This window comes from Crocodylus porosus, unplaced genomic scaffold, assembly GCF_001723895.1.
Source record: "Crocodylus porosus isolate Cpor-Errol unplaced genomic scaffold, CroPor_comp1, whole genome shotgun sequence".
Classification (NCBI taxonomy): domain Eukaryota; kingdom Metazoa; phylum Chordata; order Crocodylia; family Crocodylidae; genus Crocodylus; species Crocodylus porosus.
Window position 1 is genome coordinate 6,806,113 of NW_017728886.1, and position 20,285 is coordinate 6,826,397.

The window sequence follows — 20,285 nt, forward strand, 5'->3', positions numbered from 1 at the left end:
AAATTGGATGCTTATCTTGCTGGGATCCTATGACCCCAGCTGACTTCCTGCCCTTGGGCAGGGGGCTGGACTCAATGATATCTCAAGGTCCCTTCCAGCCCTAATGTCTATGAAATCTACGAAATTCATGACAGTCTGCATGGCTGGAAGGAGGCAACCATCTACTGGGAGACCAGGGAAAAGGCAACCCTGTCTGGCAGTGTTATAGCGCTATGGAGCACTTTCTATCTCCACAGTCCATTTCCTATCCCTTCCGGATACCTGCAAAGTTTGCTGCAACTTGCACTCTGTTTTGCAACACATTTTGGCCATACAGAGAAAACAGTCCTTGTGCCTTGTGCTTTGCAATGTCCTGACTGCTTGTATTATAGATATTACCGCTATAGTAGCAGGCAACAGCCTGTCTCCCAAGATAACAGAATTACACCAAGTGAGACATCAGCTCACTGAATATAATCCTTGCTATATGAGTCATAGTAAACTTAACACACTGATTAAGCTTTTACTGTTAACAAAGCCCATCAGATTTATGTTAGTATAAGAAAAGTCTTTCTAGGACTTAGGTGGATACAGAAAAGACTTTCTAGGATTTTTGTTGATATTAAAAAAGCCTTTCTTAGCTTCGTGTTCCTTTCAAACTTTTAATGAGAAAAAAGTCCTCATAAGATGTTAATAATGACACTAAACATGACTAAATGGCACTGATTTTCTGCAGTCATTCCCTGCATAGTGAGAATGCAGCCTATACTTTGTAAGAGAAGCATACAAGGCTTGGCTCTCAATAAAGCCTTTGGCAAGTGGGGGACCATTATTTCTTGAATCTGGTGTGATAAGCAGCTGAGCACCCAGGATAGTGGGCAGGGGTGGGAATGTTCACATGCAAGAGGCCTTCAGTAAAGCAGCAGGCTGCAGCAGGGTTGGAGGAGTGGGTATATCTAGACACGTCTGGCTTGATCAAAAGGACAGGAGAGGGTATCAGGAGAAAGAAAAGGCATTTTCACTAACCACAACTGCCATTTTGAACAGGTGGAGAGCAGAATTCAGGGAAGGTCCTTGCCCACGTCTGCTCAAGATGGTAGCAGCCAGCACAGGGAACAACATGCCAATTGTGTATCTCAGTCCACGATAACACTCTTGTACAATAAAGAAAAATATAATCATGCTTACCGCTATCCTCAGCAGCTCAAGTGCTCTCAGAGTCAGGAGGCTGGCCAGCAATGGGCAATGGGGACTCGGGTGTGTGAGGTTTCAGAGGCAAGCCACTCCTGACTGTCAATCACACCCTCTTGCAAGGAAGAGTCGGTCCTGCTGTAGCGCATCCTCTGCTCTGTTGCCAGGGTCTGGCATTCTGCAGATGCAGCAGTTCAAGGCTGGTGTCTTGTTCCAAAATCTGTCCAACTCTTCCAGCTTTGTCCTGCACGTAGGCTAGCCTCAAGTCCTGTGACTTAATGCCCACTGCCCAGCATCCCATTTGTGACCTTGTACAGGATTGTAGGATCAGAGAGGAGAGTAGGGCTGGAAGAGACCTCACAGGGTCATCTAGTCCAGCCCCTGCTCAAGGCAGGATCATCCCTGGCTGCACCATCCCAGCCAAGTGTCTGTCTAAGAAGCTGCTGCAAGTTTCCAAACACGGAGAATCCACAACTTCTCTGGGCAGCCTGTCCTGACCACCCTCACAGTCAGAAAGTTCTTCCTAATCTCCAGCCTAAATTTCCCTCACTGCCTTTTGAGACCATTGCTCCTACTCCCGTCCCCTACAGCCACAGAGAAAAGCCTGTCTCCATCTTCTCTATAATCACCCTTCAGGTATTTGATGACTGTTATCCAATTATCCTCATTCTCCAGGCTAAATAAACCTAGCTATTTTAGCTTTGGCCAACTTCATTCCTTCAGAAATGTTCTGGTTTCTGTGCCTGGGCGTGGGGACTTCCCACGCCCTCCCCTCTTCTCAGAGGGTGAGAGGGCCCAGGCTCTCAGCCCTGGCCTGCCTGGAAGAATGATGAGCAGACCTGGCACAAAGGTAGCAGGTAAAATATGCAGGTGTTGACTCTAGAGCATGCGAGCCCCAAGAGGCAGACTCTGTCTGCATCCCGTGTTTAAACGAGGAAACTGCAGGTAGTCACTGTGCCCCCAGACCAGTGGACACCACAGAGGTAAGAAAGCAGCTAGCTGAAATAGCAAAGCAGGATGAGCAAGTGGTGGCAGGTCACCAGAACACTTTTGGGCATACGTGTGTCTACACAGACACAACTACCAGGTATCTTCCTCAGATGCAGAATTACTCCTGATCCAGCAGGTCTGAATCTTTGGATCCACTCTGTAGCAGGGAGTCATGTTGGCTTTTTACCCAAATACATCCTATGCTCAGACATACACTGCCCATGTAGGTGTAGGCCTTGCTAGAGTAATGATTAATACAACCGCTGGTCAGTGCATGTACAAATTATATGGAGGCCCTGCTAACAGCATGAACTAAATACAGAACTAGGCATACTACATGTGCTTTGTACAGAAGTGCTGGGAAAGTAGCTCGTTACTTTTAGAGGAGCATCTAAGGCCAACAGATAAAGTGTGACTGGCTGACACCAGCACAGAACATCAAAGTTCAGAGTGACCCGACCACAGGTGTTCGTACCTGGTCAGAAGGTTGTATTCAGTGGTGAGAAGCAGGATGTAAATGATGCTGTGGCAGAAAGCCACCTTGGTTTCTCCAAAATCTCTGCCCTGTGACAACGTGATTAGAGGGGCCAGCACAGAGGAGTCACACCTCAGCCTGTCTCTTTAGGTAACCTGAGCTGGCTGCAGTCCTGGGGGGGGAACCTGCTCCCTCTGCCTGTGGGACTGGCATCAGCCACCTGGGTGAGGGGCACCTACCTGGGGAGCTGGGATCTGCCCAATGACAGATGATGTATTTCAAATTGGTTGGCTGACAGCCAGCTGGGGCTGACCTCCACTGAACCAGGTGAATGAGGTCACAGGGGCTGTATAGGTTAGGACGGGCAAGGAGGCGGGTTCTTCAGCCATGCTGTGAAGCAGCAGCCATGCGGGGGACACAGAGAAGCCTTACCATCTGAAACTAGCTCTCTCTCACCCCAAAACTCATGAGCAAGGAACTGCCTGCCCCCAAAGGGAAACTTCACCAGCCTTTGGAAGATGCTTGAGAGTAAGCTACTCAAGATCTGATTAGATATCTAGCTTGCAGTAACTCAGATGCGTGATCAGAAGGCTACCTCAGCCACACTGTTTGCTCTTTAGGATTCCTAAGATATTGCTCAACCCTGTACCCTAGTTTCCCCTACGCCTTGTAATCAATAAAGTTCTCCTTTGTGACCGGTGTGGGAGACTTATTGAGGGATGGGTCTAAATTATGCCTAAGCGACCCCTTAGGTCTGCAGACTAAGGGAGACTTTACTTTTTGCCCCCGGACTTGGGGAAGTGCCCCAAGTGCCTGTACTGGGTCGAGTACCCGTCAGACTATTAGGCCTGTGTTTCCCCGAGGACACAGGGCCGAGACAGTCCCTTCTCGGGGTGGTGGCATCACGTTACCCCCAGACTAGCGAGTGTGCTCCAAAAGAGGGGTCGGCCGAGCATAAGGCGCCCCTAGGGAGGCATTCAGAGCCTGGAAGGTGCTCGGGCGCAGGGAGGTGGGTGGCTCAACGCAGGAGCGACCCCTACTGGCCCGCCACAGATGTCACCTAACCGTGTTTTAGTACTTGGTGAAAACTAGGATGAGTGTGCTGTAAACACAAAATTGTTTTGATCAGTGTATAAAAAAGGGGCTTGGGAACCCTTAATACTTTGGGCTGGGTTTGATGGTTATGTTCATGCTTGTACCACATCTGCAAAGACCCAACTAGCCACCATGTACCACATAAGCCACAGATGCTAGCGTGTCTAGGCTTGTTTGTGGACAATACTGGCTGAGTTTTTGCTACTAAGAACCGACGACTGCAGTCACTTTCTGGCAATAACAACCTCATTAGGGGCATGGCATCAGAGATGGTATCCTGATTGCACGTGCACAGACATCCACACTGAAGAAGTGTGGTGTGGCCAGTAATATCTAACCCCCCAACAACACTAACACAGTCAGATAACAGCACTGATGGAGTCCTATGGTAGTCAAGCCCTTTAAGGGAGAACCTGCCCCATTCAAAAAGAGCAGCTACCTCGGTTGGTTGGAATCCTCTCTGGGCGCCATCTCTGAGCGGTGAGTTTCAATACTGGCTGCGTCCTGTTCCTTTCCCTCCTTCATGTCCAGATCCTTGTTTCCAGTCACCAGTTGGCTTCTTGATACGGAAAAAGACTCCAGGTCTTTTACAGAACCGTCCTTCCTAGGTGTTAGGCTAGGAGGAAACAGATAGTTCTCAGAAGAAATTTATACCAAAATCTGTGCCAGGGGATTTAAGGAGTAGAGGGCAGACTCCAAGCCTACTAGTTAATGAGGAAAGTTTTACCAGCTTAAATGAGGCAGGATTAGGCCCTATATCCTTATTGTCCCACAACCTTACTTCCTAAACTGGACAGATCTCTCTGAATCTAAATCTCTGTAGAAATATCAGCATGGGCAGAATCAACTTGCTGTGGGGTGCAGTAGGAGTCCAGATACTCTGACGGTGTCCTGGTCAAGTCCACACATGATTGTGAAGCTGTCCGTGTCAGAAAGTGTGTTGATGAAAAGACTGAATACATAACTATGTGCTCAGAGCAAATCACAGCAGGCAGTGGGCCCGAGCTGAGCCTCAATGATCCATCAGCAGAATCCAGCAGACTCAGTCTAGCCTCAGGTATAGTTTAAGACAGTGATTCTCAAGCAGAGTCCTGTGGCACCCTGCAGTACCTTGAGATCTTTTCAAGGGTGCCATTGGGTGCTGCACAAAGTTTGCACTGTTTGGGTGCACAAGATAAATCCAGAGATTTCAAACAGGAATTCATTTGACACCCTGACCTATCTTGGTCTTTCTATGTTATTTGTAACAGAAGAATTGCTCCATTACTTTTCTGTAGTCAAAAAATAAGTGAAAATGAAGAACTGGCATTTGCTGAGCAGCGCCTTGAGTCTAACAAGGGGTGCCTCAAACGTAAGGAGAGGTGCCTTGAATTTAAGAAGACTGAGAACCACTGGTCTAAGAAAAGAGTCATCTCACGTAGCTGAGTTCAGTGAGTGACACCAGTCTGTTCTCCATGGGATGCTTAGTGTGACATCACATGGATGAGGACAGAAACTACATTACTGTGTGGAGAAATACTCTGGCACCAGCCAGGGCCACCCCACACTGCACCCCCAACCTAGGACTATGCAGGGGAGACCCTCACTCAAAAGTGTAGGGGAACTAGGACTGTCCTTCCCTGCCACACGGGGAGACACTTCAGGGATGAAGGCATGGAGGCTCCAGCAAACTAGAGCAACTGCAGAAGCTGCCAGAGCGGGGACTTGGTGGAGACATCTGCAGTTCTACGGGATGTTTTCTGCCCTTTGCTAACTGATCATTTACTCCAGCCTTCCTCCTCCTGCCTCTCAAATTCTTCACTCCAGCATCACTCAACAACTACTTCTCTATCCCCCTTCCTTTGCCCCATCACTCTCCTTCCTCTCCTTTCCATTTAGCAGATCCTCTCCTACCTAAATGCACATCAAGAAATGGCATTGTCATGCCCTTCTGTTTTGGGGTCTGTGTTGTCTTTTTAGCTTGTAAACTCTTCAGAGGAGGTAGTCTGTGTTGCTCTGGGTTGAGCAAAAAATGGTTCATTCTTAGTGAACATAAGTCATGGTAAGAACTGCTCACTGCAAATTTTGCCAGACTTTTGGAATGAATGAACCTGGTGGATGACACTGATTGCCCAAGGACACACTGTGATGAGCAGTTCTAGGCTTTATGAGGATGCCCCAACCATGTATCATTGCCCATAGCACTATGCTGGAGACTTTAGCACTGAAACGGTCACAGACATCATTAGGTCCCTTCCCATCTGTGCAAAGTGGCTGTAAAATAGTCCATAAATCTCTGGTTATTGCCAAAAACATGAGATATCATTAACATAGGGAAGATTTTTATGAGTGGAGCAAGAAATATAGAATCATAGACAATGAGGGTTAGAAGGGACATCAGGAGGTCACATCTAGTCCAATCCCCTGCTCAAAGCAGGACCAGCCTCAACTACATCATCCCAGCCAAGGCTTTGACTAGCTGCATCTTAAAAGCCTGCAAGGATGGAGAGTCCACCACCTCTCTGGGGAGCCTGTCCCAGTGCTTCACCACCCTCCTTGTGAGAAAGTTCTTCCTAATATCCAACCTCCACTTCCCTTGCTGCAGCTTGAGCCCATTGCTCCTTGTCCTGTCATCTGCCCCCACTGAGAACAGCCCAGCTCCAGCCTCTTTGCAGCCCCCCTGCAGGGAGGTGAAGGCTGCTATAAAAAAAAAAAAAAGATCTCTGACCAAAGTGGAGCAGCAAGTTTTGTGAGGGAAAGTAATATCTTTTATTGGACTGACTTATGTATTTGGGAGAGAGAAAATTTCAGGTTTCAAGCACCCCCATTAGGTCTAAGAAAGCAGTCACAGTCCAAGCTAAACAGAAATTAGAACAACTGCTCTGGCTTGAACTTATGTTAATCAACTGGCCCACATGACCGAGAAGTGGGCAGTTATCACCAGTAGATACAATGAGTAGGTAGCAGAGAGAGAAGTTATAATGGTCCATAAAACTGATGTTTATGCCCAGTTTATGTTCTCTGATGACCAGTAAAGCTGTGAATTTCTGTTCCCAGGTCTCTCTTCTGAAGGTATTGTGTAGGTTTCCTTTGACGACGAGGACTCTGGTCAGAGTTGGAGTGGTTATTTTCTTTAAAGTGTTCTGCCGCTGGTGAGTGGGTGTTTCATTTTTCTGTACTTCAGTTTCACTGGCATAGTTTCCATAAGAGCATCTGGTGCACTGGATGAGGTATGTCACGTGCTGGGAGATGCGAGTGCTGGGTGCCTCAATCCTGATGTTTTTGCTATGGGTGGTGTTGATCCCATTTGCTGTGGAGATACATTTTCAGGTTTTACATTGTTTTTTTGGCAAGGCCTGCTTCCATTTGGTGCTTGCTGACCATCTGCAGGTTTGCTTCTGGGGGTGAGTTTGGCAAAGGCCTGTTTGAAAGCCGGAAAGAGGAGATGACGAAAATTGTCTTTCAAGGTATATTCTTCTTCCAGTATGGGTTGTAACTGCTTGATATTTCATATATGTTCCAGGTGGGATGGCACATGGCAATTAAGAATGTATAATCAGTGGGGGCTTTCTTTTTTGTACTGTAGTAGGTTTATGCAAGGTATTCATGTATGCAAGTATTAATATGCCTTGTCTGAAGACAAATTTGCTTCCCTGGCACAGTGCCCCTGTTGGGAAGTGGCAGAGTTTGAATTGGTGAGCTGGGGAGGAGGTTACAGGTATCTCTCTCAGACTAGACCTAGTGGTAGTTGAGGACCTGACTATAAATCACTGCTTTCTTGATGTGTTTGGGATGGTTAATACTTTTGCGGAGTTAAGCAGTGTGGTCTATGAAGCTGATACTGGCGTACAAATATTTCAGTCAGTCTGATGAAATGTGCACTGGTCCGTACCTGTAGGGAGTGAACTAGGAAAGCCAAGGCTGCAACTGAACTCAAAATGGCTACATGAATCAAGGACAATAAAAAGTCCTTCTTCACTGATGGGGGGAGTCAGAAGAAAAACAAGGGCAACACTGGACCCCTGCTAAACCAATTGGGGCAGCTGACAACTGATGTCCAGGAAAAAAGCCAACCTGCTTAATGATTACTTTGCATCATTTTTTCACCAGCCCAAAGGAACCCCCCTGCCTAATATGATGTGGGGTGACAAGGAAGAGGGTGAATACATGCCCACCACTGAAGTAGATCTTGTGAGGGAGCATCTTGAGAGGCTGGACCTCCACAAATCAGCTGGTCTGGATACACTGCACCCAAGAGTGCTGAAGGAGCTGGCAGACAATAGAGTGCAGCCAGTGGCGAGGATATTCAAGAACTCGTGGCACTCAGGTGAAGAACCTGAAGACTGGAAGAAGGCCAATGTGGTGCCCATCTTCAAGAAAGGGAGGAAAGAAGACTACAGGCCAATCAGTTTGACCTCAATCCCTGGGAAGATCTTGGAAAAAATTATCAAAGAAACCATTCTTGACAGGCTAACAGAAGGCACCGTTCTGAGGGACAGCCAGCACGGGGTTGTTGCGGGCAGGTCTTGCTTGACCAATCTCATTTCCTTCTATGACCGGGTGACCTAGCACCTGGACAAAAGGGAAGAGGTTGATATCATATATTTGGACTTAAACAAAGCCTTTGACCTGGTGTCCCATGATGTCCTCCTAGAAAAATTGGGCAACTGTAGCCTCGACTATGCTACAGACAGATGGCTGGGGAACTGGCTCCGTTCTTGGACCTGCACTCTTTAATGTCTTCATAAACAACCTGGACACTGGTGTCAGAAGCGGACTGGCTAAGTTCACTGACGACACCAAACTTTAGGGAAGAGTGTCCACACTTGAGGATAGGCTGGTGATCCGGGCCGATCTCGATAGGCTTCAAGGTGGGCAGATGAAAACTTGATGGCATTCAATATGGAGAAATGCAAGGTGCTCCTCTTCAAGGGGAAAAAACCCACATCACCTTTATAGGCTCAGCAGCACTGCACTTGCTAGCACCACGTCTGAAAGAGACTTAGGGGTCACAATTGACCACAAGATGAACAGGAGCCACCAATGTGATACGCAGCTGACAGAGCAAACAAAACTCTGGCTTGCATCTACTGATGCATCTCGAGCAAGACCCGGGATGTCATCTTCCCACTGTACTCGGCGTTGGTGAGGCCACAGCTGGAGCACTGCATCCAATTCTGGGCTCCACAATTCAAGAAGGATGTGATGAAGCTTGAGAGAGTCCAGAGGAGAGCCACGCGCATGATCAGAGGGCAGGAGAGCAGGCCTTATGAAGACAGGCTGTGAGCGATGAGACTCTTCAGCCTGGAGAGGCGCAGGCTCAGGGGTGACTCGGTGGCAGCCTACAAGTACATCAGGGTGTGTATCAGGATCTGGGGGAATGTCTGTTCACTACAGCGCCCCAAGGGATGACGAGGTCGAACAGTCACAAACTCCTCCAAGACTGTTTTAGGCTGGACATAAGGAAAAACTTCTTTACCCTCTGAGACCCCAAGGCCTGGAACAGATTCCCCACCAGAGGTGGTGCAATCACCTACTCTGGACTCTTTTAAGACACATTTGGATGTTTATCTTGCTAGGATCCTATGACCCCAGCTGACTTCCTGCCCCTGGGACAGGGGGCTGGACCTGATGATCTTACAAGGTCCCTTCCAGCCCTAATGTCTATGAAATCTATGAAAAAGTGGAAGCCACTGAAGTTGCTGTGGAAATCAATGGAAACATCTAGGTTGTAGGTCTGTGGCAGTGAGGCGCCACCACAGGCTCCCGAAGGGGACAGGGTAATCTCCATGGGCCCTAAATCCTGGAAACAGACCCCTGGTGGGAGTGACTTACCCTCTGCCAGGCAGCCAGAGCAGGAGCTAGGACTGTGGATGCAGCCGTGCAAGCTGGCGTTACGCCAGCTGTTTAATCAGCTGCTTCCCACACAGGGAAGAGCTGGACCAATCACAGCGGCCATACTGGCTGCTGCGGGAAAGTTTAAAAGCCCCACCGGAACCACGGTGGGGGGCGAGCTGTGGAGAGAGCGCGATGGTGGGCAGCACGCTAGATGTGCTGAGGCTCCAGCATGGAAGAGGAGTGGCACAGCCTGCACGGCTCCAACAGGCCACAGAGGGGAAACTTCTGAGCCCCTTGCAGGAAGCAGAGCAGGGGAAGACCTCCAGCTCCCTGCTGAAGGGGAGTATTTATTCTGAGGAAAAAAAAAACCCAAAAAAGAAAAAGGGGAAATCAAAGAGCCTAGAGAAGGCGGGCCGGGCTTTGAGGCCGGAGGGAGGAGAGCCATCTGCATCCATGCCGACATGGGACCCTGCCCAAAGCAAGCTGTGGGCAACCCCGCGGGGCCAAAATCCCCCATTCTACAAACACCCATCCAGTTGGCGAGTAGACAGGGTATAGGGGAGGCAGAGCCCCGTGGAACATCGCATCAAACAACCGTGAGTACTGCCGTTTGTCAAAAGGCCCTCCCAGGAAGATCTCCACTGAACCTTCTCTCGTAATTGTTTAACATCAAAGTCGTGGCAGGAAAGATGAGGGGCAGGGCTACGCACCCACAGGCCGTGCAACACATAGGGTCCCAGAGATCACAAGATCCAAAAGATGAAACCATCATCTACATATGGTAGACGCAGCATAGGTTTGGTGGTATCTAAAAATTAATCCTCAAGGCAGATCACAAAGAGGCATCTTGGTAGCCATATTTCTTCTCATGACTTGGTGCAAATGCCTGTTGAAGGTAAAGCTGTTGTGGGTGAGGATGAAATGGATGAGTTTAGCAATAGGTTGGGATGGAAGTGTATGTGTTGCCCATGCTCTTGTGGATAGGTAGGCTGTGATGCCACCATTGTGGGAGATGGTATGTAGGTTGGTGATGTCTATGTTGGCAAAGACAGTGTTCTCAAGGACACCGTTTCTCAAGGACTCAGTTTACGTTGCAGAGCCTGAGGAGGAACTCAAATTTAACCTAGATAGACACTTGCCTTGTGTGGTAAGTGGTTTGAGAATGGTTAGATGTGAAGGATGGGCCAGAGTTTTCCTTGTTTGTATACCCTGGGGAGCATGTAGAGCAATCCTGGGGTAGGAACAGTGGATTAGATTGTGTTTCATCTCAGAGCTGCCAGAGTAGGGATTTGATGGTGTCTTTAAGTTCAAGAGATAATACTGGCATGGGGGCTTTACAGATCTGCTTGGAATAGGGGGTATTAGCTATTTGATGTCATTCATTCTTGCAGGTTATGGATCTTTTTACCTACTGGTTTGATAACTGCTTAGTAGCTGGAACTTAGGAACGGAAAAGAAGAGCTGGTGGCAGTGGTTGTGCTTGTTGAGGATTTCACTGTTGATAGTTTCCCTTATACAGCCGATGTGGTACAGGCAGTCCTTGGATTTACGACACAACTGCTTCCTGAAAACCGTGTCTTAAGTGGAAATGTTGCAACTCGGAACCAATTTTCTCATAAAAAACAATGTTATAAATGTGGGATTGGTTCCTGAATCAAGACCCGATACCCTGTTTTCACTGAAAATACCCCAGAATTTTGTACTCGATCAATTATAGGTGAGTAATATAGCTACATTAATGTATTTATATTGTAAATAGCAAATCACTGAAAGTGACTTCACTGGACTTTTTGAAAGGCTCTCGGCTGGACCTTTTGAGGGGTTCTTGGCTAGAGTCTTCTCAGGAGTCATGGCTGCAGGTTTTTCTGGAGTCTTGTCTGCTTTCTTAAAGAAAGTGCCCAAGGAAGTTTGGACAGATGTTCTCCAGGAGATGAGCAACACAGTGAACTTGGCGTCGCATTGGAACAAGCGTTGTGAAGTCAAAACTGATGTCATAAAGTTGAAACGGTATCAATTTACAAATGTTGTAAGTGTGAAACGTTGTAAGTCAAGGACTGCCTGTAGTTTCAACTGCGGCAAGGTGTCCAGTCATGAGTTGTGTTATTCTTGTGCTTGTCAATGGGGAAAACTTGTTTAGGAATGGCTTTGTCTCGAGTCCAGACTTCTTTTAAGAAGCACTTAACAGAAAAATTCTTCTAATTTCTTACACACTGGCACATTATCAGGTTGACTGTCCAGGCAGAAGTTTAGGTCTTCCGAGAATACAGACAGTTTGGTTATCCTGGATGTGGGGGTGTTGAAGTTGATGGTGCTGAGTGATGCTGTTGTGGTGGATGGTATTATCCTGGTTTCTTTCTGGTTTGGTGTCCCACTGTCTGTGAAGTGGCTGTCATCATACTAGTTATATCCACATCTTGTGTTGGATGGCTGTCATAAGTGTTTCTAGTAACAGTTCTGGGTTTGCTCCACATTAGGCATGTTTCTGGGTGTTTTTCTTCTTTTTCTTTCAATTTATGGGAATATGTGATGACTCCTGGTTTAAACTGATTGCTTTAGAGTAGGTTAAGTAAAGGAGGTAGTTTCTCAGTTTTCCTGAAGCTTAGAAGCCAAATTAAAAAGCAACATCTGCTGCCTATTTCTTCATGCTATGAATGTCCCATTTTAAATGTCAAATGTTGATATATTCCATCTTGGCACAAAGCTACGGAAGTTGGTCCAATAAAAAAAATTACTTCACCTCACATAACTTTTTTCTCTCGCATCCCTGGATTATCACAGCTACCACACCACCAGGACTCAGAACAGGAAGGAACAACTGTTTATAACCTAGCTCACCTGGCCAGCTCTTTGCCTCTTCTGGCTTTTGCTCTCCTCCCGACCTGCTTGGATAAGAAAGGGGCAATTCCAATCCCAAACCCTTGTCCATCCACTTCCCCCACCAGATGACCGTCTGCATCAACTAGGCCAGCCTAGAAACCAGAAGGAAAGAAGATGAGGTTATATACATACCACACTTAGAGGCGTCCAGCCTGTAAAAACTAAACAATCCATTCACCGCAGTTATTCGGTCCTCATTCATTATCTAAGGGAATAAATCCACACACAGCTTGTGGCATTTTTTTGGAAAACTTTGCCTTAAAAATGAAGCTTAAGGGAAAAAAAATGAAACTATTGTTATCCTCAAATTCCTATACTGAATGCTCTCACTAACCAGGCTATGGATAAGGCTAGGTTTAATGTAAACCTATATCACAGAAATAGGTTTACATTAAATTAAAAAGTATATTTCTCCAAGCTTTACTTACTCCTATCATATCATCATTGATGATATCCCAAAATGCATTCCTCTTACATATCACAAATACCACAAGTTTCACTATGATCATGGTGTCTGTAATGTCAAAGAATATTGCACTATGGGATTTTTTCTTTCAGTACCTGAAGATTTTGTAAGTAAAATTTATTTCTGTCAGTGACCCAACAGCCTGCTTAGTTAGTGGGATCACTCAGCGCAGATATCTGAGTACATTTCCTTTTTGCGTTCCAATTCAGATTCAAATTAAAGCTTAGAGTTAGGCCTGCCTGAAGATTGTGCTATATTATACTAATATAGCACAATTGCTATATTGTGCTATATTATACTAATACTAATTGCTATATTGTGCTATATTATACTAATACTAATTGCTATATTGTGCTATATTATACTAATATAGCACTTTTATTATCGCTTTCTTCCAGAGTGGTCAGAGTCTCTAGAGGAATCTGAATTGGAATGGAATGAGAATAACACATAAATATTGCATTATTGATTACTTAAAGGATAAATACTTTTCACTGTCAGTCTGTGGCATGTTTACAATCCCATCACAGACTGAGAGTGAAAAATGATTTATACTCTCAATTATGGGTGCAAATCCACATCAGCATTTTTTGTTCATGAAAGACTCCTTCAGGTCACCCCAGCAGTGCCAAGAAGAGGATCTAGCCCTGTATTTTATAACAGACAGACAAGACAGATGGATTGGTATGCACACATAAAGATACGTCTGATCTAGTAAGATGATTATATTCTCCTTTTTTCTGTTTTATAAAGTACCCTGTCAAGGTACTGGGCCATAGACCGATACTAGCATAAATTGAGGCAGCTTCACTGACGAGATGCAGCTCTGTATGAACTCTCCGTAGGGCCATGACCATGGTACCTCACAGCCTCAGATTCCAGTGGTTCATGCCACGTAGATTAGGATGACTTCTGGGAGGCAGGTCAAGACCCAAGCCCTACCTTCTGAACAGCATTAATGGCTGTGTAGTCATTTTTGTCTATCAGGATGTACTTGGTGCGTAACCTAGCTTCCACTTCTTGCTCTTGCTGGCTAGGGGGAGATAAAAGAACCTTATTATTGTATTCCAAGAGAAGTTTTAAACATGCCAGAACTTACAGAAATATCATACTTCAGAAGAAGGCCAGAATCCCCCCATCACCTTTGACCTCTACTACTTTCTTCCACGCTGTCCCTCAAACCTCTTTCACACATTTATACTTCTTAATGGCATTTTAAATACTGAAAGGACTGTTTGTATGGCCCAAATAACATGATGTCAAAGGGTTTCAGTGCTGGAATTGCCATTAGTGGACTGGCTTTTGGTTTATTTTAGTCCCATAAAAGGGTTCCTCAGGAATAAAATCCATGCAAAAAAATCATAAAATCAGAGAGACGCTGGGCTGGAAGGGACCTTCAGAAGTCACCTAGTTCAACTCCCTGCCTGAGGCAGGATCATCCCTAACCAAACCATACAGATCCATAAACTAACCTCTTAATAAACCCACAGTCAACCCTGATGCAACAAAAGACATCACACCCAAACTTGCCAGAGGTAAAGCTGGGGGACCATGGCAGCCAACATCCCACTTCTGTAAAAGTTTGTTAATATACAGTCAAGAGATACTGGGTAGAAGACCATGCCCCCTGCTACAAACAAGGCAATAATCCCCACAGCCCATAGCAAACACACAGCAAGAGATCTGAATGAGTCCAAGGTCCTGGGGAACTGAATGCTCAGCCTTGTGCTATATCACTGGCACTTGGGTTCTGAACAAATTGCTTTTTCCAAGCCCAGACAGATCTTCCTGCAGTGATGTCACGTGTAACTTTGCCATTTGACAGCTATCCAGAAGGCTGCTGCAAGGATCACTTTCCTATCCCATTGCTCTGACCAAGTTGCCCTTTTTCCATTGCTTCACTGATTTCCCCCCTTCTCTAACACAAGAAAAGCTGCTTCTCTTCACTTTCAAAGTCCTTCGCAGCCTGTTTCCTCCTTCCTTCCCATCTCTCATTTGGTACCAAAAGGTGACCTTCCACCCTGATCAGCTTTTTCTCATGCTGTCCTTTGCTTTTTGAAGCAACTCATGTAAACTTCTGCAGAACCACCTCACTATGCTCCCTCAAATCCCCACTTAAACCTCTCCCTTGCTGGGATGCCCAGAAAAAGCTTGATAATGGCTAGGCTGTGGGTGTGCTGACACCACTGCCCAACATGCTGTCTCACTGAGTGCTTGTGCCTGTTCCCAGCTGTTGTTTCTTGTCTTGAATTTAGGCTGGAAGCTCTCTGGGGCCAGGAAAAGTAGTACAAGTAGTACAAATGATGATGATAAGGAGGTTAAAGGTAGCATCTCCCAAAGAAACATAAGAACACTTAACTAATTAGTGCAAACCAGTGGACTATCCAGCAGCTGGCCTACCATATAAAACAGCAGTCTTTTGTAGCCAGAAGTTATTCTCTGCTTATTTTGCAGTGACATCTCAAACAGTATCATGGTAAGAGGCTGTGATATTATAGATTCAACCCCTGGGTGCAATATCTTACCTTAGAATCACTTTGAACTGGTTAAATATCTCTTGGATTTGCCTGATGTTCATTATCTAGGGAACAGAAATGTACTGTGAAGATATAATGATAGGCACCTTTGTAAGCTGTGGTCAGAAACATGCTGTGCTGGGCAGCAGATTGAAATGCTAGAGAATCCCAAGGATCTGCTCTCCAGCTGTAGCATACAAGACACTCAAGAGAGCTACCTGCATCCTGTCTGGGGAAAACTGGGCCCCTGTAGCAGCGGTCACAATTCACTGCTCAACTCTTTTGAGGTGGGATTGAAAAACATCTCTGCTAGGGTGGCAAAGGTGCGAATACCCCATGCAGCCATGGGGCTAAGGAATTATTAGCTGGTTCTGACAAAACTGTGATACAAAGCAGTTTACAAATTATCCATGAGGCAGAGTTTAACTGCAATGGCTCTGCCACTCCCTTTCCATTCGCACAAGGTGAAGTCTAGCTGTCTACCTATTTGATCACCCTGTAGTCTTTAATTCTTTTATCTGTGCAGTCCCCTGCTGCACCTGACAAAGGAAGTGGGGCAGACTAAGTGACAGGGAGTCTGAGGCACAGCAGGGACCTGCACCCAGGCATCTCACACCATAGGATATGGCTCTAGACAAAGAACCATCCTTCCTCTCTTAGGAGTCCTGACAGGATTTCTCCCCTCTCTCACTGAGGCCATCCATCCTTCTAAAAGCCTCCAGAACCCACCTAAGACATCTCTTCCTATTAGAAATTCCTCATTTCTTCTCTGCTCCTACTCATCAGGCTGCTCCTGACCCAAACCCACTCCCTGGATTTTACAGAAGCTATCTCTCCTTACAGAATGTCCTTATTTTGTCCCACCCCTGTCAGTTGGAGGGAGGGTTTCCGGGGTAAAGGGCCTCTGAGAGTGAGAAAAAAGAAAAAGAGTAGATAGATGTGGGTGGAGGTGTCTTAACGGATCTGCTCTCGCAAAGAACCTGGGGTGCTGTCTGAGGGATACTGTATGAGTTGTCAGCCATACGCTGAGAGGGCAGGGTTTTAACACGACTGTGACGTTCTGAGATTTAAGGAAGCTCAGAGCAGAACTTCTCACTGGGTCTGAGGCCTGAGCAGAAACCTCCTTCAGCTTGCTTCAAAGTCGAGGTGGGATGAGAGGATAAGGAGGGTATTCAGAAACTCCTTTTAGAGAACACGGAAGTGTATAAAGAAAAAAAAATAAGTGCCCCCTTTAATTTTCAAATCATCTCCTCCATCAAGTGGCTTCATTCCTTCCAAAGGTGGCTGGAAGCCAGGCAAAAGTAACCAGCTGAACAAGTTGTATGAGCCCTTATCTGCTAGGCGGCTACTCACATCAATCTCATCTATGGCTCCTTCCAGGTACCTGCGGACTTGAGAGTTAATCTCTGCTATCTGGGTTTCGTTCAGAGGGTCGTAATTCACTGGCGAGCGGTTTACCTAGGAAGAAAAAGAACAATTCGCCTGCAGCACTTGATAAAAAGCCAGGCAAATCCCATCCTGGTGATTGTTTCATCTCACACTGCTCTGGAGGAGCCTTAGGATTAATTCTTGTCTTTGGCTTCTCCTCCTCCTTCCCTCTGAAAGGGTATCAGATTCTGGCACTTTCTGAAAGTGGAACACTCCTTACCTCCCACTCTGGATCAATTAAAGGGTGCCACTGATTAATTTAAAGGGTAAAGCCATTTGTTTATAGCTGGGTATTAATGGCCAGGACCCCGTGGAATGGGAAAGTAACAGGGAGTGATCCTCAAAACTCTGTCTAAACTCAAAGGTCTCATCTGGGGGCAGAGGGGGCATCGAAAAACTTGGCCAGTAACAATATATCTGATTCTATTGCTAAATTAAGGTCAAGATAAAGCAGATGCTAAAATCCCCACTAAGATAGCTTAACCGCTACCGCCTGTTCCTTACCAAGCTGTCATGCATGGCCAGTTCTTGTTTCAGAAGAGTAATCTCCTTCTGCAGATTCTTCACAATCCGCTAGCAGGAAAACAAAAAGATAGCAAGTAACTAAGTGCTCTTGGAGAAAGAACTGGCCAAAACCACATTTCCATGACCTGCAAGATACCGCTAGAGCTAGGTGCCCCTCCCAGAGAGTCTACAGCTGGGCCTGCATCACTGACATGGTACATGAGTGATTTGGCAATCACTTTGCCTCTGATGGTATGCTAGCTGGACAACCTCCTTAGCTGAGCCCCAGAACCCCTACCTGCAGAGTCACTTTAAGCCACCAACAGGAGGGCTACTTATTTGTTCTCTGGTTGGGAGAGCCTTCCGGTGTCTCTCTGGATTATGCAGCATTGTTTTGCAAACAGAAGAACGTAGAAGAAATCCTGAATGTTTATTTCACTGAAGTCAGAGGAGGTTCTGCCACCGATGTTAACAGGAGAAGGAGGCACACCAAGAATGTGAGAGCTGCATCTCCCTAATATAGGAGCATTAACCACTTAGAGGGAAGTTTCAGGTGTCCAACTCCCTTTGGACGCATCTACATGTGCACTTTAATGCGCATTAACCTATTTTAATGCGTGTCACAGCATCAAAAAAAAACTGTGGGCATTTATACACAAAGTGCCTGCCACCATTTTTTATTGCAGGGACACTGATACATGTGATGCTCCAGGCACTTTTAATTAGCATGGCTCTCAAAACTGTGCTTATTTTAGCACCCCCTGCTCTCCCATGCCTTCCAGAGTACATGTATAAATACCTGGAGGTGCTAAACTTAATGCACATTATATAAAGCTTATTTATGAATGTGGAGACGTACCTTTGGGTTTCATACTGAACTGCCCTACATAACTTTGAAAAAGCTCCTGCTGAGTATCCAGATACAATAACGTTATTCAGTCTCTGAACTGTTCTTTTCCAAATAGCCCATCCCTATCATTCATAGCCTCTTCTGAAACCTCTTGCAGGTCACTACCCTGCCTGTGCACTCTTTGAAGGTAGACAGGCGAAACTGGAAAATAATACAGCAAGGCTTAGGTGCATTGTGGATCCGCATATACCAAACTGATTTGTGGGCCAATAGCAGTTCCTAGAGCACTTGCTGGCAGCCTGATGAAAAACTACCTTATTAAAAAGTCAAAAAAAAGGGCTGGAAGGGCTCAAAGCATCACTGAATCCAGCTCCCTGCTCAAGACAGGATTGTTCCTGCCTAAACCAGCCCAGACAAATGTTTGTCTAATCAGCACTTAAAAGCTTCCCATGCCTGAAATTCCACAGACCCTCCAGATAACCTGCTCCAAAGCTTAACCACTCTCGCAGTTGGAATGTTCTTCCTAAGAGCTAAAATAAATCTTCCCTGTTGCAATGTAAGCCCACTACCTCTTGTTCTGTCTCTATGGTGCTAACTTGCTTCCCTGGTCCCATCTGCTAAAGTCTAATAAATAAACCAAAATACACTGGTTACTTCTCTAAAGTTATTTTTCCATGTACACAATTCCTGTAGAGACACTAGGTGACCACCAACAGCAGAGCAGGTGGCCTGCAAGGACATAGATAGAACAGGAGCTCTTCTATTGAGCCCATCAGACATTTCATTCCCCCTATTAAAATGTGATCCCGACACTGGAAATGTTAGGGGGCTGCCTTCTTAAATCTGCACAGACTTTCCTTCCATATCCCCTCCAACATTTACCTACCTGTGGATCATGCTTCTCATTGATGGTTGGCTCCGTTGTGATCCATTTCATTCTGGTAGCGAAACGGAGAGAGGACAGCTGAAAAACGTTATAGTAGACTTAGTAACCAGGAAGCAGACTGGGTCACCATGCCAGACTCACAAACCTTTGTTGTTTTAGTCCCATCAGTTCCCAGCTGACAGCAGTGTAAAAGCAATCATCATAAGCTGTCATCCTAAATTGTCCCCGTTCCAGGAATATGTTTTCCAGTGGTGAGTCATTTCTACATGGTTATTCATCTTCAGATGCTTACTTTAAACAGTAAACACTTGAGGCAGGGACTGTCACTTTTTGTTATATATGTGTAGAATACTTATCACAGTGGATCTGAGCCTTCAAAGATGCTCTTTTCCTTCTAAGACTGGCCAGAAGCCTGTTCCGCATCCAACGGAATTCAAGAGCTGGCAATGTTCAACCATGCTCTCATGACCTCCAGTCTTGATTACCTCTAGAAATGAAGCCCAGCACTCTGACAATACTATAATGGGTACAAAGTGCAGCAGATATATGCTTAGCAAGGTCATTCACTTCTAGGCACTACTGCAATGCAAATTGTAAATGTCAACAATAGTACTCAATAGAAGAGAAGGCTGTTTGTCTAGTAATTCTGTTTTTAAAAAAAATTTTTGTTAGTTTAACTCCTTCCCCAGTGACCTGAAGGATTAGCTCCTTCAGTGCTTTACAGAACATGTTTTTCAGTCCAATGTTAAATGGCCTAAGCAGCTAGGCTACCACCAACTGCCTATGGAGAATTGCTCTACAGCAGAGGTGTAATTGGTCAGTACGGCACTCTGGATGGTAGCGGCACAATGCAGCAGCAGTGGCCAGAGGTTCACTGATGGGGATGGGAGATGTTACCTCCTTTTTGGCTGCCAACATGCGTGTCGAAGAGCCATTTAAACCAGTTTCTGGTGGCAAAAAAAGTGACTTCTCCCTCCAGTGGCAGTGAAACAGCATTGCTCCTACACTACATACCACTGCCTCTTCTCTACCCTCCCTGTTGCCAGAGCCGGAGTCACGGCAAGGAAGATGCAGGGGGAGGAGGAAAAGGGAGATGGGAGGATTTCATAGATTTCATAGATGTCATAGACATTAGGGCTGGAAGGGACCTCGGGAGATCATCGAGTCCAGCCCCCTGCCCAAAGGGCAGGAAGTCAGCTGGGGTCATAGGA

General features: G+C 46.0%; 1 protein-coding gene across 1 annotated transcript in view; it reads right to left on the bottom strand.

Annotated features, from left to right (window-relative positions):
- KIF9 (kinesin family member 9) overlaps positions 1-20,285 on the bottom strand; it is a 45,013-nt gene that overhangs the window by 11,727 nt on the left and 13,001 nt on the right. The window contains exons 10-16 of the mRNA XM_019529828.1: positions 19,075-19,152; positions 17,339-17,407; positions 16,760-16,864; positions 15,416-15,471; positions 13,833-13,923; positions 12,383-12,516; positions 4,170-4,346 (exon numbers count right to left, since the gene is read on the bottom strand). Of these exons, the coding sequence (XP_019385373.1) occupies positions 4,170-4,346; positions 12,383-12,516; positions 13,833-13,923; positions 15,416-15,471; positions 16,760-16,864; positions 17,339-17,407; positions 19,075-19,152 (710 nt within the window). The remainder of the gene's footprint in view (positions 1-4,169; positions 4,347-12,382; positions 12,517-13,832; positions 13,924-15,415; positions 15,472-16,759; positions 16,865-17,338; positions 17,408-19,074; positions 19,153-20,285) is intronic.